At 37.5% G+C, this 19,680-nt stretch overlaps 1 protein-coding gene across 1 annotated transcript; it reads right to left on the bottom strand.

Moving 5' to 3' along the window:
• Positions 1–684: 684 nt before the first annotated feature.
• On the bottom strand, positions 685–2,055 carry org (oogenesis-related gene). Its single transcript, XM_038279061.1, has 6 exons — positions 1,894–2,055; positions 1,744–1,815; positions 1,455–1,674; positions 1,214–1,371; positions 879–983; positions 685–803 (listed from the first exon to the last, which is right to left on the bottom strand). The coding sequence occupies exons 1-6, from the start codon at positions 1,942–1,944 to the stop codon at positions 756–758; spliced, it is 654 nt and encodes a 217-aa protein (XP_038134989.1). The 5' UTR covers positions 1,945–2,055; the 3' UTR covers positions 685–755.
• Between the last annotated feature and the right edge of the window lie 17,625 nt (positions 2,056–19,680).

Here is a 19,680-nt window from a genome sequence, read left to right as displayed (position 1 = left end):
AGATAAGACATTTTCAGAGTACTGTACCATTCAGAACAAAAGATTACCATCTGGAAAATTAACCCAGGGTGAACAGGAGGGTGTGGATATCTCCAAATGACCAGTTCTAAAACTGACAGTATAGTCACATAGCTGGCAAAAAGAACCACACCTGCCCAAAATCAAATTTCTAGTTAATAGAGCCTATTCAAGTGAAACCAAAGATTATCCTAAGCTCAATCACTGGAAATTGTGTTTTCAAACGATGTCCAAGTTGAGGGGCGTTTTCATAGAGTAGTCTCCAGCCTCATTTGCATTTCAATAATCTAACAGCTCTTTAGAAAAGCCAAGCATCAGTGAGCTAAAGTCTGGGATCGTTTGCACAAGTTATGGATTTATTCGGGCGCAGCCACTTAAGGTCTTTTTCATACCCAAACTCCATAAATACAGCCAACAGTACCAGTTTACAGACTGCAGGGTTGTCTGTCTAAAGGAGAGATGGCATCATAAGGATGATATTTTACCTGCAGAGATGTTCCCAGGAAAAAAAATAAATACATGTCATACAGCCATCCTTGCTCAGTTTGCTTGGCAGAAACTGCATTTAAGGTAACTGGACCATCTGGTTAATGGAGCCTAAAATGAAGTCTGAGTTCTACATTAGTTGCAAACCCCCTTTAAAGAATGCAAGCCAATACTGCCATCTGGTGACAAAACAGCACATTAAAGTTTTATTGAATATATAAACATACAAAAATTACAGCAATAGAGAAAGTTTAAACAGCAGCTGTAGACTCTTCAGCTGGCATCGGGACAGCAACATCCTGTAAACAAAGCAGCCAAATGAATGCAACCATTTGAATAAAGCCATAACTTCACAGAGCTGCAGGTCATCTCACCGTGTTCACGTCACGAATAACGACGCGACCTTCTGTAATTTCAAGATCACTCTCTGTGTCGGCCTTTGAGGCATATTCCTCACTGTCTTCCTCCTCGGTGCTGACCTGAAGAGAGATGGCCTTTGTTAACTTTTTCAGGATTACTAATAAAGATTCCCATTCATCCAGGTCATATTCATTCTGTAAATGTTACAAATTAAATCCAGTGGACTTGGTTTCCAAGGTTTATTAAAAACCAAGCAAGTCGACCCAACAGTCTGGTAGATGCAAACCACTGGCCTAAATACAGTAGCAGATTGGCTGACACAAAGAGTTTGATTGTATGCACTACAGACCTCATAGTCAGGATCTTCCTCTTGGCCTTCATCATCTGGAAGTTCCTTAGAAAGCACCTCCACCCAAGATGGATGATCCTCCTCCTCATCATCATCAAGCTCATCTTGTTTTCTCTTGCTGCCCTTTCCATGTGGTTTAGTGGGTGAAACACTGATCTCTGTTCATTAAACATGTAGAAAGGATATATATCTCGCTACTTAAAACAAAAGTTAAGAGCGAAAAAAATATAATGATTGTTACCTGGGGACAGAGAGCACCCAACGCTGCTAGACACCGGGTAGCCCAGGGCGGCCTGCGCCCAGGAGGGCAGGATGCGCAGCAGCAGCCGGGTGACCCTGTAGAGGCGCTTCCGGCCGGTGAGGTTTTGGCGCACGGGGCTGGAAACCACGGAGATGGAGGTGGGTGCGTCTTCAGGCGGAGATCTGCTAAGCATCCACCAAAATCCTCGGAAGGACCTCAACTACAACAGGGAGACAAATTATACAACAGCCTCGTAATTTAATCCGTGCTGGTTGCTGGACAAACCTACCGCGAGACTGAAAGGCCAGAAGAGGCCGCGAACAAAGGAGCGGAGGACGCCGTCTCTCCTCACTACTCTGCCCTGCAGGTGGAGACGGTGAAAAGTTCAGCGCAGACAAACCCAGAGCATATACCGGTTAATGTGAAGTTTTCTATTCACCTCGTTGTCCACAGGCTGCTCCACAGCTTCTCTGGGGGTTTCACGGGTCATGGTACTGCTGGGTCAGCCCTGGACTTGATGGGTCTGCAGCGAGGAGGAGGCGTTAATCACCGCCTGGTTTGGGACTCAAAATGTACTCCACCATTACAACGAAGTGGCCAATGAGCAGACACTGACGCACCTGGTGTAATTAGCACCAACCAATCAGCAGGCCCAGCTAATTAGCAGAGTCCAGAGACCCGCCATGAGGGCTTAATGGGTAAAGTTCACTGATCTCTGTTTATGCACTGGATGGCTGATTGCCCGAAAAAAGTGAACCCATGCTGGTACTCCCCACTCCCACGAAGATGCGCAGTAAAAATGCCTACACGCATGGGCGGTTCTAGACAGGGGCCAACGGGGGCCAATGCCCCTGTAAATTATGTCCTCGCCCCTGTTATGGCCCCTGTACTGAAGAAATTCTAATGATGATATGCGCTGGAAAAGACATGGTTACTGATAGGTCCTTTGGATCTATTTCATTGTTTTTTTCTTTACAAATTATGTTTTACTAATTATTTTAAAACAATATGATGATAGCTTCAGTGGTATTGAGATAGGATCCCAGTTTTAATCTGCTAAATGTTTTTTTTTTTTTTTTCAAAACATAAAAAAAAATTTTACAGCTGAATTTATCAGTTTTTCTTGAGTTCTAATTCAGATTTTATAGAAAACGGTAGTTTTAACCTAAATTAAGTGAAACATTTGTAAAATTTCTAAATTATGAATGTAAATTGACCTTATAAGAAATACAACTTTTATGAAACCTAATTGAATAGAAATGTCACTTCTTGCAGCTCTCTTAATATATTTGAATCCCTTGCCTGGTTCCCTCCTGGCCCCCCTGGTACATGTGGTCTAGATCCACCACTGCTTACATGTGTAGCATTTGGCTGCAAAAAAAAGCAGTTTACCGGCTGTGGGAAGACATTTCACAGGTAATTTCACTGTCAGTGGATGCATTAATCAGGAAAATCCATACGCCGATGTATCCTATAGTATAGTATGTTGCGTAACATTAGTCTCAGGGGCGGAGCTAGATGGGGGGCCGAGGGTGACCTTAGCTGAACATTGGCCACCCCTACCATTGTTTCCCTCTAATACAAATGGTGGCAACAGTAATACTCTCAAGTGGAATATTCAAAACATTTTAATTTTTTATATATTAACAATTACTTGACAACAAAACAATATGGTTAAATATGCACATCAATATGCTAACATTAAAGATAATAAGTACAGAATTCAAGCAGAAATAGATGTTGTGTTTTATGAGGTAAAGAGAAAAATATGTCTCTACAAGTCATCTAGGAGTCTTCAGTGAAATCATAGATAAATAACTATTTTCATAAAAACTTATTAAATAATCAATTTATGTTAGATATTAGTTCTTGTAAATATCAATTTTATGCAGAATGATTACTGATATAAGTAGGTAACTAGTGACAATGGAAAAGATGTTCGCCCAAAACTCAAACCTGAAAGAATTTTATCCACTATATCTTTTATATAGAAAGCATGGATGTTTGAATATATTTGTCTATTTGTTAGCAAAGGCTGTGGGAAGATATAGTTTGTTTTTATCTAGAAAAAAATGTATCTTTTGCCGGTTAATTTTCCCGTTGGAACAGTGTAGATTGACCCTGAGATTTTGGTGCCTATTTACTTTCGGCCACCCCTCAGTGTACATTGGTTATTACCTGGCCACACTTATAAAGATTTTCTGGCTACGCCTCTGATTAGTCTGGCTATTTCGCACTGACTCGAAGATATTGGCTGAGTTACAGTAGCCATCAACATTATGTCTAACGTTATAAAATAGAAAGTACGGTAAATAGAAAGCAATTCACTGTGAAATGTCAATGTAGTAATTCTTTAGTAAGTGGACGACGCTGTTGATTTTGTATTGTTGTATTTCTCATGTGAAAAAGTTATATGTGCTGAAATATTATATGTTAATTTGAGTGGAAAAAACAACTCAAACATGTGACCCATACATATATATATATATATATATATATATATATATATATATATATATATATATATATACACTATATTGCCAAAAGTATTTGCTCACCCATCCAAATTATTGGAATCAGGTGTTCCAATCACTTCCATGGCCACAGGTGTATAAATTCAAGCACCTAGGCATGCAGACTGTTTTTACAAACATTTGTGAAAGAATGGGTCGCTCTCAGGAGCTCAGTGAATTCCAGCGTGGAACTGTGATAGGATGCCACCTGTGCAACAAATCCAGTCGTGAAATTTCCTCGCTCCTAAATATTCCACAGTCAACTGTCAGCTGTATTATAAGAAAATGGAAGTGTTTGGGAACGACAGCAACTCAGCCACGAAGTGGTAGGCCACGTAAACTGACGGAGCGGGGTCAGCGGATGCTGACGCGCATAGTGCGAAGAGGTCGCCAACTTTCTGCAGAGTCAATCACTACAGACCTCCAAACTTCATGTGGCCTTCAGATTAGCTCAAGAACAGTGCGCAGAGAGCTTCATGGAATGGGTTTCCATGGTCGAGCAGCTGCATCCAAGCCATACATCACCAAGTGCAATGCAAAGCGTCGGATGCGGTGGTGTAAAGCACGCCGCCACTGGACTCTAGAGCAGTGGAGACGCGTTCTCTGGAGTGACGAATCGCGCTTCTCCATCTGGCAATCTGATGGATGGGTCTGGGTTTGGCGGTTGCCAGGAGAACGGTACTTGTCTGACTGCATTGTGCCAAGTGTAAAGTTTGGTGGAGGGGGGATTATGGTGTGAGGTTGTTTTTCAGGAGCTGGGCTTGGCCCCTTAGTTCCAGTGAAAGGAACTCTGAATGCTTCAGCATACCAAGACATTTTGGACAATTCCATGCTCCCAACTTTGTGGGAACAGTTTGGAGCTGGCCCCTTCCTCTTCCAACATGACTGTGCACCAGTGCACAAAGCAAGGTCCATAAAGACATGGATGACAGAGTCTGGTGTGGATGAACTTGACTGGCCTGCACAGAGTCCTGACCTCAACCCGATAGAACACCTTTGGGATGAATTAGAGCGGAGACTGAGAGCCAGGCCTTCTCGTCCAACATCAGTGTGCGACCTCACAAATGCGCTTCTGGAAGAATGGTCAAAAATTCCCATAAACACACTCCTAAACCTTGTGGACAGCCTTCCCAGAAGAGTTGAAGCTGTTCTAGCTGCAAAGGGTGGACCGACGTCATATTGAACCCTATGGATTAGGAACGGGATGTCACTTAAGCTCATATGTGAGTCAAGGCAGGTGAGCAAATACTTTTGGCAATATAGTGTATATATATATATATATATATATATATATATATATATATATATATATATATATATATATATATATATATATATATATATATATAGAGAGAGAGAGAGAGAGAGAGAGAGAGAGAGAGAGATACTAAAGCATTAACAGACATGTAGTTGTAATACAGTCTTTTTGTAAAATCTTAAATTTATATGTAATATGTAATTACTGTAACAATGTAAAAAATACATGTATATAACATGTACATCAATCATTCTGCACTTCTGGCACATCTATATTATGCTCCATTAACACATTACCTCTATTGTGATGGATTTGTATTGTTATATTACATGATTTAGAGACTACTTATGCCATGAAACAGCAAGCGTGTGACAGAGTGATGAATTTATCTTTATTTTAAAAGTCTTACGTTCCCCTGAAAATGAGAAAATCCTCATTGTTTGATGCTGTGGAGCACATATTGTTTACATTGCAGCCGGTCTAACTAGGGAGTACCAATATGGCGGCCAGTGGCTTCATTTCAACCCCATACTACCAACGGGCAATCAGCAATCTAGTGAATAAATAGAGATTAGTGGTAAATTTAACAATTATAGGTTAGAATCTCCAACTTTACCCCTAGAATTTATTAGAAATACTTATCTATTTTGTGATTATAACGGATATTGAGTCTTCAATTTTGCTGTTATCTCATTTAAAGTAAATTGGCATATCAACAGTATTAATGCACACAATGATTAGCTAATGATTGGATGCATTTTTAATTGATAACAAGCTATATAGAGAAGACCACAAACGCCTATAAAAAAAGACAGAAAAAAAGTGACACGTTTTTTTATTATAACCAAAGGAAAGGTCAAAGAGTAGTCAATGGTGGTTGAAAATAACATGGAGAATATGGCTCAATAAAAATAAAAAATAAAAACAATTAGGAAGCAGATGTATAATTAAGCATTTAATTTATTCATGGTCATGTGTTACTTTAATAAACATCAACCCTTGGATATCTTAGTTAAAAATAAATCTCAATAGGATGGGCACTGCCACTCCCACCTAAGAATGGCAGAAACAATGGAATGGAAAAAGGAAGAAGGAAGATGAAAAGACAGTAGAAGTGGAAGAAGGACCAGAAAAGAGGAAATATTAAATACAAAATCAAGATTTAGACATAAATGAGTTGTTTATAATACAAAAGCACAGTATAGTGAATACTGCGGAGAAGAGCAATCTTCAGAACATATGTTGAACTGTCAAACTTGCAAGAAAGAAAATTCACAAGGAGAGCATTTGACAAGTTTAATATTGTAGATAATTGCAAAGACGTTTTTGGGAGCAAAAATACAAAATTGTGTTAGATTTTCCTGAGAAAACCAAATTGATCAAAACACTTTGATCGCATAGTGCATACTTGGTATCTTAAATCATACCAGCTGGTGGCAGTAACGCACAATTTAAAGTTTCCAAGAATACTAATCGGACCATTTAAACAGCCTGGACCTCACATTGCAGAGGGGGTTACAATAATAGACCCCTAAAACCCTCACCCCAAGCTAACCCCCCAGGTGGCTGGCTGCTCACACCATCAGAGCAGTCCTGTAGAGCACTTGGTGATTTGCAAAGGTGGAAAGACTGCAAAAACAATGAACTCAACAAAAAATATAGTTCAATAATATTAAAGATACCAGTGCAAAATTTCAATAATAAACGTAGAAGTTACCTATGCCAAATTTTACATAAAGTAAAAATTAGTTACATCTTATTAAAATAAAAAATACTTCCTTTCCATTTCACAAAGGAAGAGAGGAGATATTTGTCTTAGACTTTTATCAGGAATTAAAGAGGCATCTGGTTTCTTCATATCCTACTAATTCACACCATGTATTTTCTCAGAGTAACCATTAGGTATACATATTTTGGAGTTATTATATGCAGCTCCCATATGTACAGCTCTCTGAAGCTGATCATTTCTCCTATCTGAACATCCTCTTTTCTCATATTAAACCCTCTGCATCATTCCCCATGAAGCTTCCCTCTGCTTTTCCTTCTCCTCCTTCAAATCAGGTGATTCTGATCTTCATGCTATCCTTTGTCCAATATACACCATCCCCCATATCAAAAAGTTTTTAATAACACTCAACAGTAAAAGCCTAATCCATTGTGTTTAAGGCAAATGGATTATGAACAAACAGCAGGTAAGAATAATATTTATATTTCTTTCTGTTAAGCCGTTAATGTAACTGGTTGCTTTCCTCGCCTGGTGCTATGTAATTAAAATGATTGACATTATTCAAACAAACTATGTTAGTAAATAAGACAAGGAGACTGATCAATGACAAACTGAAGAAAGAATGGAAGAAACGGTGAGATGGAGAAGAAAAGGAGCATTTGTAGGATTGAAAAACATGACAGGAGAGACGATGACTGGAAGTACGAGCGGAAAGCAGAAAACATTAATAACTAGACTTAGTTTTAAACATAGAGATATAGACATAAAGGGCTTAATTTTATACTTTTTAAAATATAACTGCATAAAACATGGAATTGAGTTCACTGTGGGGAGAATTAAACAGTAGAACATTTTCAATACATATGATAAAATGGTAAATGGGCTGTATTTGTATAGCACATTATTTTACCCCTCTGTTCCACATTTAGTTATATTATATCCTTATTCCTATTTCCTCAAAAATCTACACACCAAACATTCTTTGTTTTTTATTATTACAGTTAGCAAACATATTTACAATTGTATCAACTGCCTTTGTAAAGAAGACCAAAATTAAGCTGAGGTACATACTTTTTCCCCGATCCCCTCTAGATTTTTCTACAGCCTACATTGAGTCCACCTTTGGTAAATATAATTAATCAGCCGTGATTAGGAAACAATCACACCTGTTTACATGAGGTCCCATAAGAGTGCAAACACCAAGCATGGATTCAAAGGAAATCTCTGTAGACTGCAGAGAAAGGATTGACTTGAGGCACCAATCTGGGGAAAGGAGGGGAAACATGTCTGCCACGTTGAAGGTCCTACACGACTCCTGCCTCCATCATTCATAAAGCTGAAGTCGTACTGAAACCGGATTTCCCTTTGGGATTAATGAAGTACTATTGAATGGAATTTTTTTTCTAAAATCTTGAAGCCCTGGTCTTTATGAGACAGTTTATTCACTTTTATTCTGTAAATAAAATAAAAAAAGAAACTGTATTTTCACAAAGTAAGGAGAAACGAACAAAAAACTCCCATACAGTTGCATTGAAAGTTGTCTAATTTTTCTTTAAGTTAACAATTAGGCCCCAACTGTCCTCCAGTTTACAAAGGTTTATGGTGGTCCATCACACCATTTGCAACAATGACATGAGTAATAACTGATGCAATGAGTGCAACACAAAGCTATAGGGTAGAGATTTAAATATTATTAATCAGGTGATATTTTTGCTAACTGCGCACAGTCGAAATCAAATTTTTTAAATGATTGCTCTGCTGACCTGATAATCAAATATTACAACTGTTTGTTTCTCTTCTCAATACCTGCAAGGCTATCTTGTGTTACATCTTGTTCGGCTCTTAGAAACTGTGCCATTATTAGGGAAGTAACCATTAAAAAAAGAGGAAATGAAGTAGATGTATAGAATATGGGAGGGAATTTGTTTCAAGGATCTTCTAACTACTGTCATGTGATTTTTTTTTTTTTACATAAAGTGAACAGCTCTAAAATCTATTTAAAACCCGACATTTGTGAGATAGGCTGACATATTCTCTATGTGTGGAAACAGTATTATAACAAGCAATGCATTATGTCTGTATGGTACAGGTCAGGCAAGAGATATGTGGTTTTTACAAAAACTCAATTAAAATGTATTTTTAACCTCTATTTAGGTCATCAACTCACTGGTCATGAAAGCTAAGTCTAATAATCTTTCAGTCATTAGTGATTTTTCCTTTGGTTTAATACTAGACCAGAGTTCAGGTGTCCTGCTTCAGACAAGAGGCTGGCAGATGCTGCTACTTCTGCTGCTACTTTGCATCTGAAGAGCTTTGAGAGAGTCCTTAAAGAGCTGCCCCCCTTAATTGGTTACCATTTTCGGTTGTGTTTACTGTCTTGTTTCTGTAATGTTTTATGCATATGATTAAAAAAAAAAAAAAAACAGATCGAACTAGATGGGTATAAAAGCCACCTTCTGTCCCTCCTCTTGCCAAACTACAGCTGAACCTGTGTCTAGCAGCAGTGGAAAACTCTTACATAATGGATAAACAACTGGTGACAAGGACTTTCAGCTTTGGCGCTATCTGTGGCGGAAACAAGTCTCCAGATGATTTCTCAACAACCAGGAGGCACAGTAGCGCAGGGATTCAGGGCCTGCTGTGGGCCGCCAGCAGCACAAAATCCTTTGGATGCTCTACAGACTCACAAGCAAGTCGTGAAAACATCTTTGCTAAAGTTCTGACTCCTGATAGCATCCCGCAGTTTACTATACCGAGTCTGTCTATACAGACCAGTTTACAATCACTGGATAAAGAGACAGAGGACAATGAGGCAGAGTCAGAGGAGGACTTGAGTGGCTCTAACATCTCTCCATCTCTGTCCTCTTCATACTCAAGTGTTCTGCTGTCAGGCCGCAAAGCTGAACGGTGTCTTTCAGACCCTTTAGCCAAGAGAAGATCCCTCCTTCAGCAGGACATGCAGCTTCCTCACTTCAGCAAAAACAGCCTCCACTGCCTGGATCCGATGAGCAAGGCTGCCCTCTCCCTGCCACACCTCACCAAAATAACTACACCCTATGGCTTTGTCACTTTAAGCCAGAGCCCACAGATGGCGAATGAGGAGGCACTGCTTTGCCAGGCTGGGCTGCACCGTCCAAACAGCGACAACAAGGATCCAAACTTTGCATCAGGATGTAACACAGAGATTATCAAAGGCAACTGCTTCCACCTGTCAGGAGCCAAGAAGAACCTGTCCAAAGACGTGCCTGATTCACACTGCAGAGAGCTGCAGGCTACCTTCAGTGCTTCAGGGTCAACTTCCTCTACTTCTAAACACCCAGATAAGCTAAAACGACGCTTCTATCACGTTATAAAGAAACATTTCATGTAACACACAAACAGGAGATCTCTGACATTCATTTATGTCAAGAAATTTCTATGGGCTGTTTTTAAAGTGTAAGTTTAATGTATAACTGGGTCATACATACGTCTGTGGTCAGACCTTTATAATATTTACCAGCTTTTATTCAACTTGATTTCTTGCTAAACCAATTCTGATATGTCTTTGCATCATAGTGCATTCAGAGCATCAGTTGAGTCCAAATTTAAATCAGATTTCAATACTGTGTTATGCACCAGTACCATTGTCAGCAAACATACCCTCAGCCTGACACTTCCTGTACCATGCCTTAAAGTTAGCCCTTTTTTGTCATTTTAACCATTTCAATCTCTGCAGAAGTAAGTATGAGTAATAAACCTTGTTCCAACAATACAATGACCACAAAACACGACTTAGAACTGTTTTTATTGGCTAAATAAATCTGTCTTTGTTGACAAAGTTTAGTATTCTGACTGGTTGGAAGTGTGTGTGCTTAGTTAAGGCTGTGTATAATTTTTTACTTGTTCAGATGAGAGAAGATTGTAAATTTAAACTAGCGCATCAAAATCTTTATGTAGAATGATCGAAAATGTATGTTGTATAACTATTCCAGGCTTGAAAAACAATGGTTTAAAAATTAAAATAAAGCATTCTGGATGTATGTAAACTGAGTGAAATTGTAATTTGGTTTCTGCAAACATCAATTAATCTGTTTCTGTTTTATTGAGAGACTCCACAGCGAACGGAAACAGAGCAGCCCATTTAACATATGAAGAGGTTCACTGGAGAGGGTCTTCATGCTGGTCACTTGATGCATCATCTGTCACCCACACACTGACATGTAGAGGCTAAATATCATTGTGACGCAAACTGTTGAGTCCTGAGCACAAGCTTAGAGCTCGAACATGGAAGCAGGTGAATTTAAATTTATAATCAGACTGCTATGTGGTTTGTTTATTTGCATGACGGAAAAGGTTTCTCCTGAATGCTTAGAAGCAATTAAGGGTTTCATCTTCATTAAAATTCAGTTTCTAAAGCATTTTTAAAAAGCAGACAGTGATGAATGAAGCGAAGAAAATAATGGGTTTGTAGCTCTGATAGCCTTCTCTTAATCAGGTACAGGAAATTTCAAAAAACAATTCTGTATATTTTAACGCCTCACTAAATAAACAAGGAAATTGTGTTAATCCAGAATTATTCATATCATCTTAGATTTAAAAAAAAAACATTGTTAAGCCTTTTTTTTTTGCTTTTCTGACAGGAAATCTGGCATCTGAACAGTATTATAAAAGAAGACAACAGCTGCCCTTTCAGTGAAATACATTTCTTAATGGAAACAGGTTTTTAATAAAAGGTTTTTTGCACTACAATGAGGTGCTTTTGAAATTGTTCAGTTGTGTAAAGCTGTTAAGAAACCCTTATTCTACATCAGATAAGTCCCAGGAAGATTTAATAGGAGAATGAGGAGTTATCACATGATTATAAATATAAACCACAAAATTTGTTTAAACATTAGCAGAATATTTTGTGTACATTTTAATATAAATGCAGCAAATTCCTAAAATTTTATTTTTTTTTTCTTTCCTAAGAATCTTTAGTAATGAGCAACAAATCTTCAGTATTTAGTCCTCTCCAACATCCTGTTCTTCTAGTCAGAACAAATATGCTCATAAAATACTCTTAACTTTATGTATAATTTTTTGCATTTTAAATATTTAATTTTGTCATGTTATGTGCAGACAAATTCTAATCATCCACCCTCTCCCGGTTATTCCATCAGGGTCATGGTAAGGCCGGTGCCTGTCTCCAGCAGTGAGAGGCAGGACACGCCCTCGACAGGTCACCATTCGCATTGGCAAAACACACAGTACACACACACTACAGCCTGATGACAATTTAGAGATGCTAATGAACCTAAAAGCTGCACAACGAGGACATGCAAACATGCAGAATCGAACTCGGAACCTTCTTGTTGCAAAGCAACATAACTACAAACTGTGTCACCGTGCACCACGGAAACAAATTCCAAATATCATAATCCCTTTATGCATTTCAGAAATGATTAGAGTTATGACAACAATTATGGTATCAGATAATATGACCAAAAGAAATTGACTTGTTGGGGGTGTGTAGGTGCTGCAGTGGTTAGCGCGCACAGCCAATGTAAGTAGGCCATAGTCCTCGTCGGGGCCGATGCGGGTTCGAATCCGACCTGTGGTCCTTAGCCGTATGTCTCTCCCCCTCTTGTACCCCTTTCCTGTCAGTTTACTTTATTCTGGGATTTTATCAAATAATTTAAAAAGAGAACAAAATGCTTCAATAAATCATAATATATTTTTACAGCCTTGAGAATAATCTTTAGATTCTTTAAGATTTTGTCATTCTATAATCTTAAACTTCAATACATTTGATTGGATTTTATAAAAATTACATGACTGGAAAGAATTTATATCCAGCTCCTTATATGTAGCGAATGTTTACCCATTAAAATCTCAGCTTAAATTACTCTTTCAAAGATGGGGCTCTTTGCCCCTGTCACTCATAGGTCGAATTAATACAATTGAAATGAATGCCTTGCCTTTATTTTTCTTTTTCTTTCCTTTCCATTTTCCTCCCCAATATTTTTAAGTGCCTTTGAGCAACTTTTTTAAAACCCTTGATGCACTAACTTCATTTCTATGGGAGGTAAAGAACCCTAGGGGGAAGGAACCGCGTTTGCAGAGGCTCACATTGAGTAGCAAATTTGCTCTACCTAATTTTTTATACTACTATTGGTCAGCTCATATTCAGATATTGACATACAAGCTCCAGTCAGACAAACTGTTATGGTGTAAACTGGGATTTCAATCATGTACGTCGTCAGGGGCTCTTGTGTCTCCTTCACTTCCGATCACCTTCGCTCGTTTTACTTCAAACCCCATCCTTCTATCCACTCTTAAAATATGGTCACAGTACAGAAACCACTTTAACTATTTTTTATGATAGGCATTGTTATTGATACCAAAACAAATGTAATTTCCTCCTGGTCTTGCTGATGCTACCTATGTATTGTGGAAAAACAGGGGTGTTAAAAACTTTAAGGATCTATTTAAAGATGCCACTTTTCAAATCTTTTCTGATTGGTCCTCTGACAACCATCTCCCAGCTACTCACTTGTTTCGTTAAATTCAGATATGACACTGTATATCCCCTTTTTTTCTTATCCTTCTCTCCCTAACACCAAACCCTGGGAAGAATTGTTACCACTTAAATCTATAAGAAGTCAATTATATCAATTATATATAAAGATGTTATGGACTTGGATACATACACAACATGGAAAGTTAAAACATCTTTAGAACGTGAACTAGGAATAACTATTTCGGATCAGCAGTGTGAAAAGGCAGTATCAGCTATTTGGTTTAGTACACCGTCAGCTAGGTTGCTACTTATTCAATTTAAATTAGGGTACAGAGTTTGTTACTCTAAGCCACACCTTTGAAATATTTTTGCAGAAATAGTAAATGAATGTGAAAGATGTCTTACAAGCCCATGCGACCTGAGCCACATATTCTTTTCATGTCCGACACTTCATAATTTCCAATTTACATTTCCAATTTACATTTACAAATTTACATTTCCTCTAAAGCCCTCAAAACTAAAATTGAAATGAATCCTTATTTAGCTATTTTTTGGTATACCAGTAAAGTCTGTTTTAATGGACAATTTTCACACCAAAATATTGGCTTTTATTGCCAGACGAAAAATGTGGCTTTTTTGGAAATCTTCTGAATCACCTTTAATATATTTCAGTGGTTCCAGCATGTTCTATCATTTCTTGAAATGGAGAAAATGCATTTTGCAATGAAAGGAAACCAGGAAAAATTTGAAAATCACTTCAGTCCTTGCCTTCTGAATATAACACCCATCCCCACCTTTCCCTCTGTGTGTATGGGTGTTTTTGTGAGTTTATTTTTATTTTTGTTTTTTTTTCAATACATGTATGTTATATGTAATGGCTTTTAGATTTGGTTAGACTTGACTTTTGTCCATTTTAGGTCTATCTTTTCTTCGGAGGAAAAACAAGAAAATGTAATGAGGAAAATTATGTATTTTCTTGATGTATACCACTAATCTGTTTCCTCAATGAACAAATTTATGAAAAAAAGACTGTATTTCCAAAAATCCTTCCAGCTCCATCCATCTTCCTATTAACCCTGATGTGCTATTTCTAGTCCTGGTGAAGAAAACCACCCCTCTTGATCTGCGGTATTAAATGTCCAGCACAATAAGCACATATGGTTCCCTTGGAACAGAGCACATTTTACTGTTTCCTATAGAGAAAACTTTAAATTGATAGATTTCCATAAACCACAATGGGTTCTTTTTGTGGGGACTTGTTGGATGCATGGCTTATAGTTGCCCTCTCAGTAGATTCTTCCACCTGAGCCATGAATCTCTGCAGCTCCTTTAAAGTCGCCAGGACTCTATTGGCTCCCTCTCTGAATAATGTAATCTCATCAGGTCAATTTACATCAGATTATTTAAGCTCAGAATATTGTTTGAAATCTAGTCATACTTTAAACTTCTCCTTGTTTTTATCCCTGATTTTTTTTTTAAGAATATAGAATATCTGTACTTTTGTTTGTTAAAAAAAAATGAATTTCAGAAAAATATATCAAAGTTGTGCTTTTAAAAAAAATCTAAGTTGTGGTTGAAACTTGACAGAATGAGGAAAAAGGTAAAAGGCCTATGAATACTTTTGTTCTTGCCACTTAATTTGAAACCTTTTAACCTGACAGTTACCTCTTCACTAGTTTACTGGGAGCCTACAGTTGATTATCTGCACTTCCAATGGATAAGAAAACATTTTTTATTAAGGAGTTTACATTTAAATTTATTGAAAAATAATTGAATAGTATTATTTTAAGTGTATAATATCTAATTGTCTTATTCTAAGAGTAAAAATGTTCCATTGGCACAGCATCTTATTAACCAACTCAAATGAGTACATTTATTTTCAGAAATTTAAACTTATTCTTAAATAGTTTTTGCAGTGTTTCAGCAAAAACCGCAACATGCTTCTGGCTCACAGAGTTACATAGAATTATAAAAAATAATTTACCTGATCTGAAAATGGATCTACCGAGCCTGTCCAATTGGTACCCTGTCTTTTATCCATTTTTATTGTTAAACACTCTAGCTCATACAGTTTTAAGTATGCCTTTATTTGTCTTAGTGTAACCTTAATTCAATCCAATTCAGTTTGTTTATATAATTCACAACACGTGTCATCTCAAAGCACTTTACAATTTACGACTTTACGACCATCTGGTCAGCTGGTTTTCACCAGGTTGTTCGGTAGGAGGAACACCTCTGATTTAGTTGCTTAGCAGAGTGGAGCAAATATATGTCAGCTTAAAATGGTTCCAGCCTAACTACCTGGTTCAAACAGTCTAAAATAATCCGTCAAGCAAGAACTGATTTCATTTCTATGTAGTAAACCTGTAGAGGCAAGTATCATTCTGACTGAATGATTCTCCAATATGTTTACTAGATATCAGATTTGGATTTTTGGAGGATATTGTTTAAAGAAATTAGGAAAAATGTACTTGTAGTAGAACTAATGAAGCAGAAAGAATCTGCTTTGATTTTATCTTTGCAGACTCTTTTCATGCGAAAAAACTTCGCAAACAAGAATTGGGATCTCTGTTCCCATGCATAGAGATGTCTGTGGCATGCACTCACTTAACATAGACCTACGTAATACTACAATAACATGATATTTACAGTTGATTTATTAAAAAATGCTTTTCAGTAAAAGTCAACAGCAATAACTCCAATAACAAACGATAATTTCATTCAAAATGTATTTATTAAAAATGCTTAACAATTCCTGTAATGAATGAATAGCACAATAAAAGAAATAATGTCTCATCTAAACATCCCTCACTTAACAATAAAAGTTAACAATAACTCTCAACTCTCAATAACAGATGATACTTAGACTCAGCAATGAACGAGATAATGTCTGTTCTGTAGGCTATTGGTAAAAATAAATTAACAAATGAGCTAATTAACAAAAAATACCTCTTGTGTAGCAAAAATCATTCAAAATGTACCAAAAACGAACAAACATATCAATAGACTATCTTTACTTTCGGAGTCCAGATGGCTTTTCAGATCCCTTGCACCTTCATTGGACACGAGACATATGTGCACAAGGCCTCCCATTTGTCTCGACCCGGTCTGAAAGCGGGGAAACTCTTTTGTAAATCGTCGGTAAACATACATGTGCGCTTTTGCATGTTGTTGGCGTACTGACAGGCACACAATCTATATTCTGATTAAGAACAGGGCTGCTTTTTTTTTTGTATTAAGGGACAGCACATCAGAGGGGGAGATATAAAGACTTGCACAAGAGTTACACAATAATTGAACCAGACAAGAAAAAAACATTAAAAGGAAAAATTATTTGAAACAGTCAATAAAGTCAATAAAATACAAATGACAAGTGTTAAATTAAAAAAATAAAAAAAGTTATTAAAGCTACAGTGTGTAATAATTACAGGGATATACAGTCAGAAATGTAATATATTATACATAACTATGTTATTTTATCATCATCTACGAGCTCAGCCTCTTAACCTTAATATTTGCGTTGCCTTAGAATTCGTTATTTATAATTACATAGGAGCGGGTCTCGCAGCCATGGAGGCAGACATCTTTGCGCTACGGCAGCGCAGAGCCAACAAACTAGTGATTGCGAGATCGCCAAAACGTGACAACGATGTAGAAAAAATAATGGGTACATTTATTATCTTAAGTCTACATGAAATCTATACCCTACACAGACTAATGAAATACTATCTGTAAAATGATCTATGTAAACAAACCTCATCACTTGAGAAGGTAGGTGATGCGGACGTCGTGGAAGACATTTTGTCCCGTAACGCTCGCCGTACTGTTGGGGGGGAGAAGCGGTGGGGGGGAGATGTTCATGTTGCTGCGGTCTGCAGTCTGACCGCTAGATGTCGCTAAAAGTTACACACTGAAACGTGAAACGGGACGCCCGGGACAGGACGTGAAATACAAATATGTCCCGGGAAATACGGACGTTTGGTCACCCTATCATACTCAACTTCACACTCACCCTGTGATGGGGATGAAGTCGGGAGGAGTACTGATGGTTACTCCTGTGAACCCCCTTTTATATCAAAATGCTGCCAATACGCCATTAAACAGTAGCTGTACATTGGAAAAATGTTCAGCAGTCGTCTTGAACAACTCGTAACTTATCCAACATATGCCAGTGTTTTTGCAAGATTTTTTGTACGTCAGGCATTCGCTGACTAAATCGTCAGGTTGTGACAGGGCTTTATAATTGCCGTAATCATGAGTGTAAACTTTTGATGTTTTGATTCCAGTTAGAAGAGAAGTTTGCTAAACAACATCTTCAGTGGAAACAGGAATTGACCGTAGTCTCACTGGTTTCTGGTTAGCTAGAACAATGCAGTGTAATGCCTGTTGAGTAAAACAGATGACACAGATAGACTCTCAGATAACCTTGAACCCTGTCTTTGACGCTGCTCTCATATGGAAGTGAAAATTCATAGGAAAATTACTTTATAGTGTGTATTAGGCTTTTAATCTGCTTGTTTTTTATTTTATTTCATATAGAAATGTAACTCTCCACAAACCTTTTAATGTTAGAGTTTTCCTTGATAAAAGACATACCTAAAGACTATAAAATTCTACTGCTGGTGTTTCAATATTTATTAGCAATCTTAATTTTTTATTTCTTTAGAAATTAGTAACAGCGACATAAGGTACTAGTAAAGGCAAATAACATTTATTTTGGTTTAAATTTCTTTTTCAATTTAAAGTATTTTCATTAATTTCCTGTAAAGAGATTTTTTTTTTTTTTTTAAAGGGTCCGTTCATATTCCTGTAAGCAGGCATTTAATCATGCCGAAACAGTTTGTCACAGCTCTTGTGGTATCCTTTTACCTTCTCTCATAGAGCAATAGCACAGGAAATGTCATCATATTTAAGCATTTACAGTAACTTCTGGTACTGCTTTGTGAGACGATAAGGATAAAGGATGGGAGGTAGACAGGTCAGGTTCCTGTATCTATTCCTATTTCTGCCTCAATATGTTTCACTTTACAGAAACTCAGGTCATATGTTATTGTGGCTGAAAATCAGCCTGCTGCCTTCTATGACAACAATCATTTGAAATAGGTTACAGATTATGTCTTAAATGGCTGTTTTCCCCAAAAAAATGTATGACTGTATCATAAATGCCTTAAAGAAAATGCAGTTTAACCCACAATGTTTTTAGTTGTATTTGGATCTCTGTACAATCTCTTTTGGGCCCCTCAAAATAGAAACTACCAGAGAATGGGAGCATCTGTGTTTTTAGTTCTACTTGTGCTGAGATTTTCTATTAAAATGGTTTAAATTTTATGAGGTTTGCCATATTGACTGTGATGTGCAGTTGGAAGGGATTAGAAGTTGCAGATGCTTTCTCTAACCCCTTAAACATGTTATTATTTAGGTATTTATGTGTTCACTGACTTGTTTCCTTCCATGCTGTAATAGCCCCTTATTTATTTGTTTTTCTTGGTACAATGCACTAGCTGGCAAACACTCTACGTTGGACATTGATTTAACTTTAAAATCAAGTCAAGTTCTTTTAAATAGGGTCCTGACCCCCAAAAAAGAGCAACGGCCCATATCCATGTTTTATATTTTTTACTTACTGGGCAGCAGCACAGCCCCTAACCTTCAAAATCATCTGCGGTTGTTAACTCAGATATGTGCTCCTTTCAGTTTTCAGATTGTAGCAAAAAAGAAAAAATGGTGCAAAGATGTTTTGTGTGATACTGACAGGATACAGGTGTCACCTCATCTGTCATGATCTCTAAACACAACAGCTTCAGAAATCAGCTGTCAACAGTAAGGTTAACAGATCAAAATGCGTTTTGATGAGTGTGAACACTTCGGGCCATTTCCCTTTTGAAGGGTGGTTCCCTGCGGTGAAGTACATTCAAAGTTTAGGTCTTACTAAAAAGTTTTACACTTATTCCAAGTCTCATGCAGCATGTCTAGGTTTTTCTTCCAGGCTCTAAACTTCCCCCATCTATCTTCACAAAGCATCAACATGGGGATGGTTTGTCCCATGTGGACTGAAGCACAAATGCTCGTCCATAAAAAGCATTTTGAATGTAGCCATAAAAGTTAAGATTGGTCCGATCAGCTTTGTGGAGAACATTGACAATACATATCCTCCCACCTGAGCTGCAGCCCCTCCAGAGTAAACATGCGCCTCTTGACTCCCTGTCTAATTAGTTCACCCAAACTTTAATCCTTCATCTTTGGCCTGACTA

The sequence above is a fragment of the Cyprinodon tularosa genome, unplaced genomic scaffold (genome assembly GCF_016077235.1).
Source record: "Cyprinodon tularosa strain WSP-4 unplaced genomic scaffold, ASM1607723v1 ctg147, whole genome shotgun sequence".
Classification (NCBI taxonomy): Eukaryota; Metazoa; Chordata; class Actinopteri; order Cyprinodontiformes; family Cyprinodontidae; genus Cyprinodon; species Cyprinodon tularosa.
Note: the sequence above shows the minus strand (reverse complement) of the source record. Positions and strands in the feature narration are given on the sequence as shown.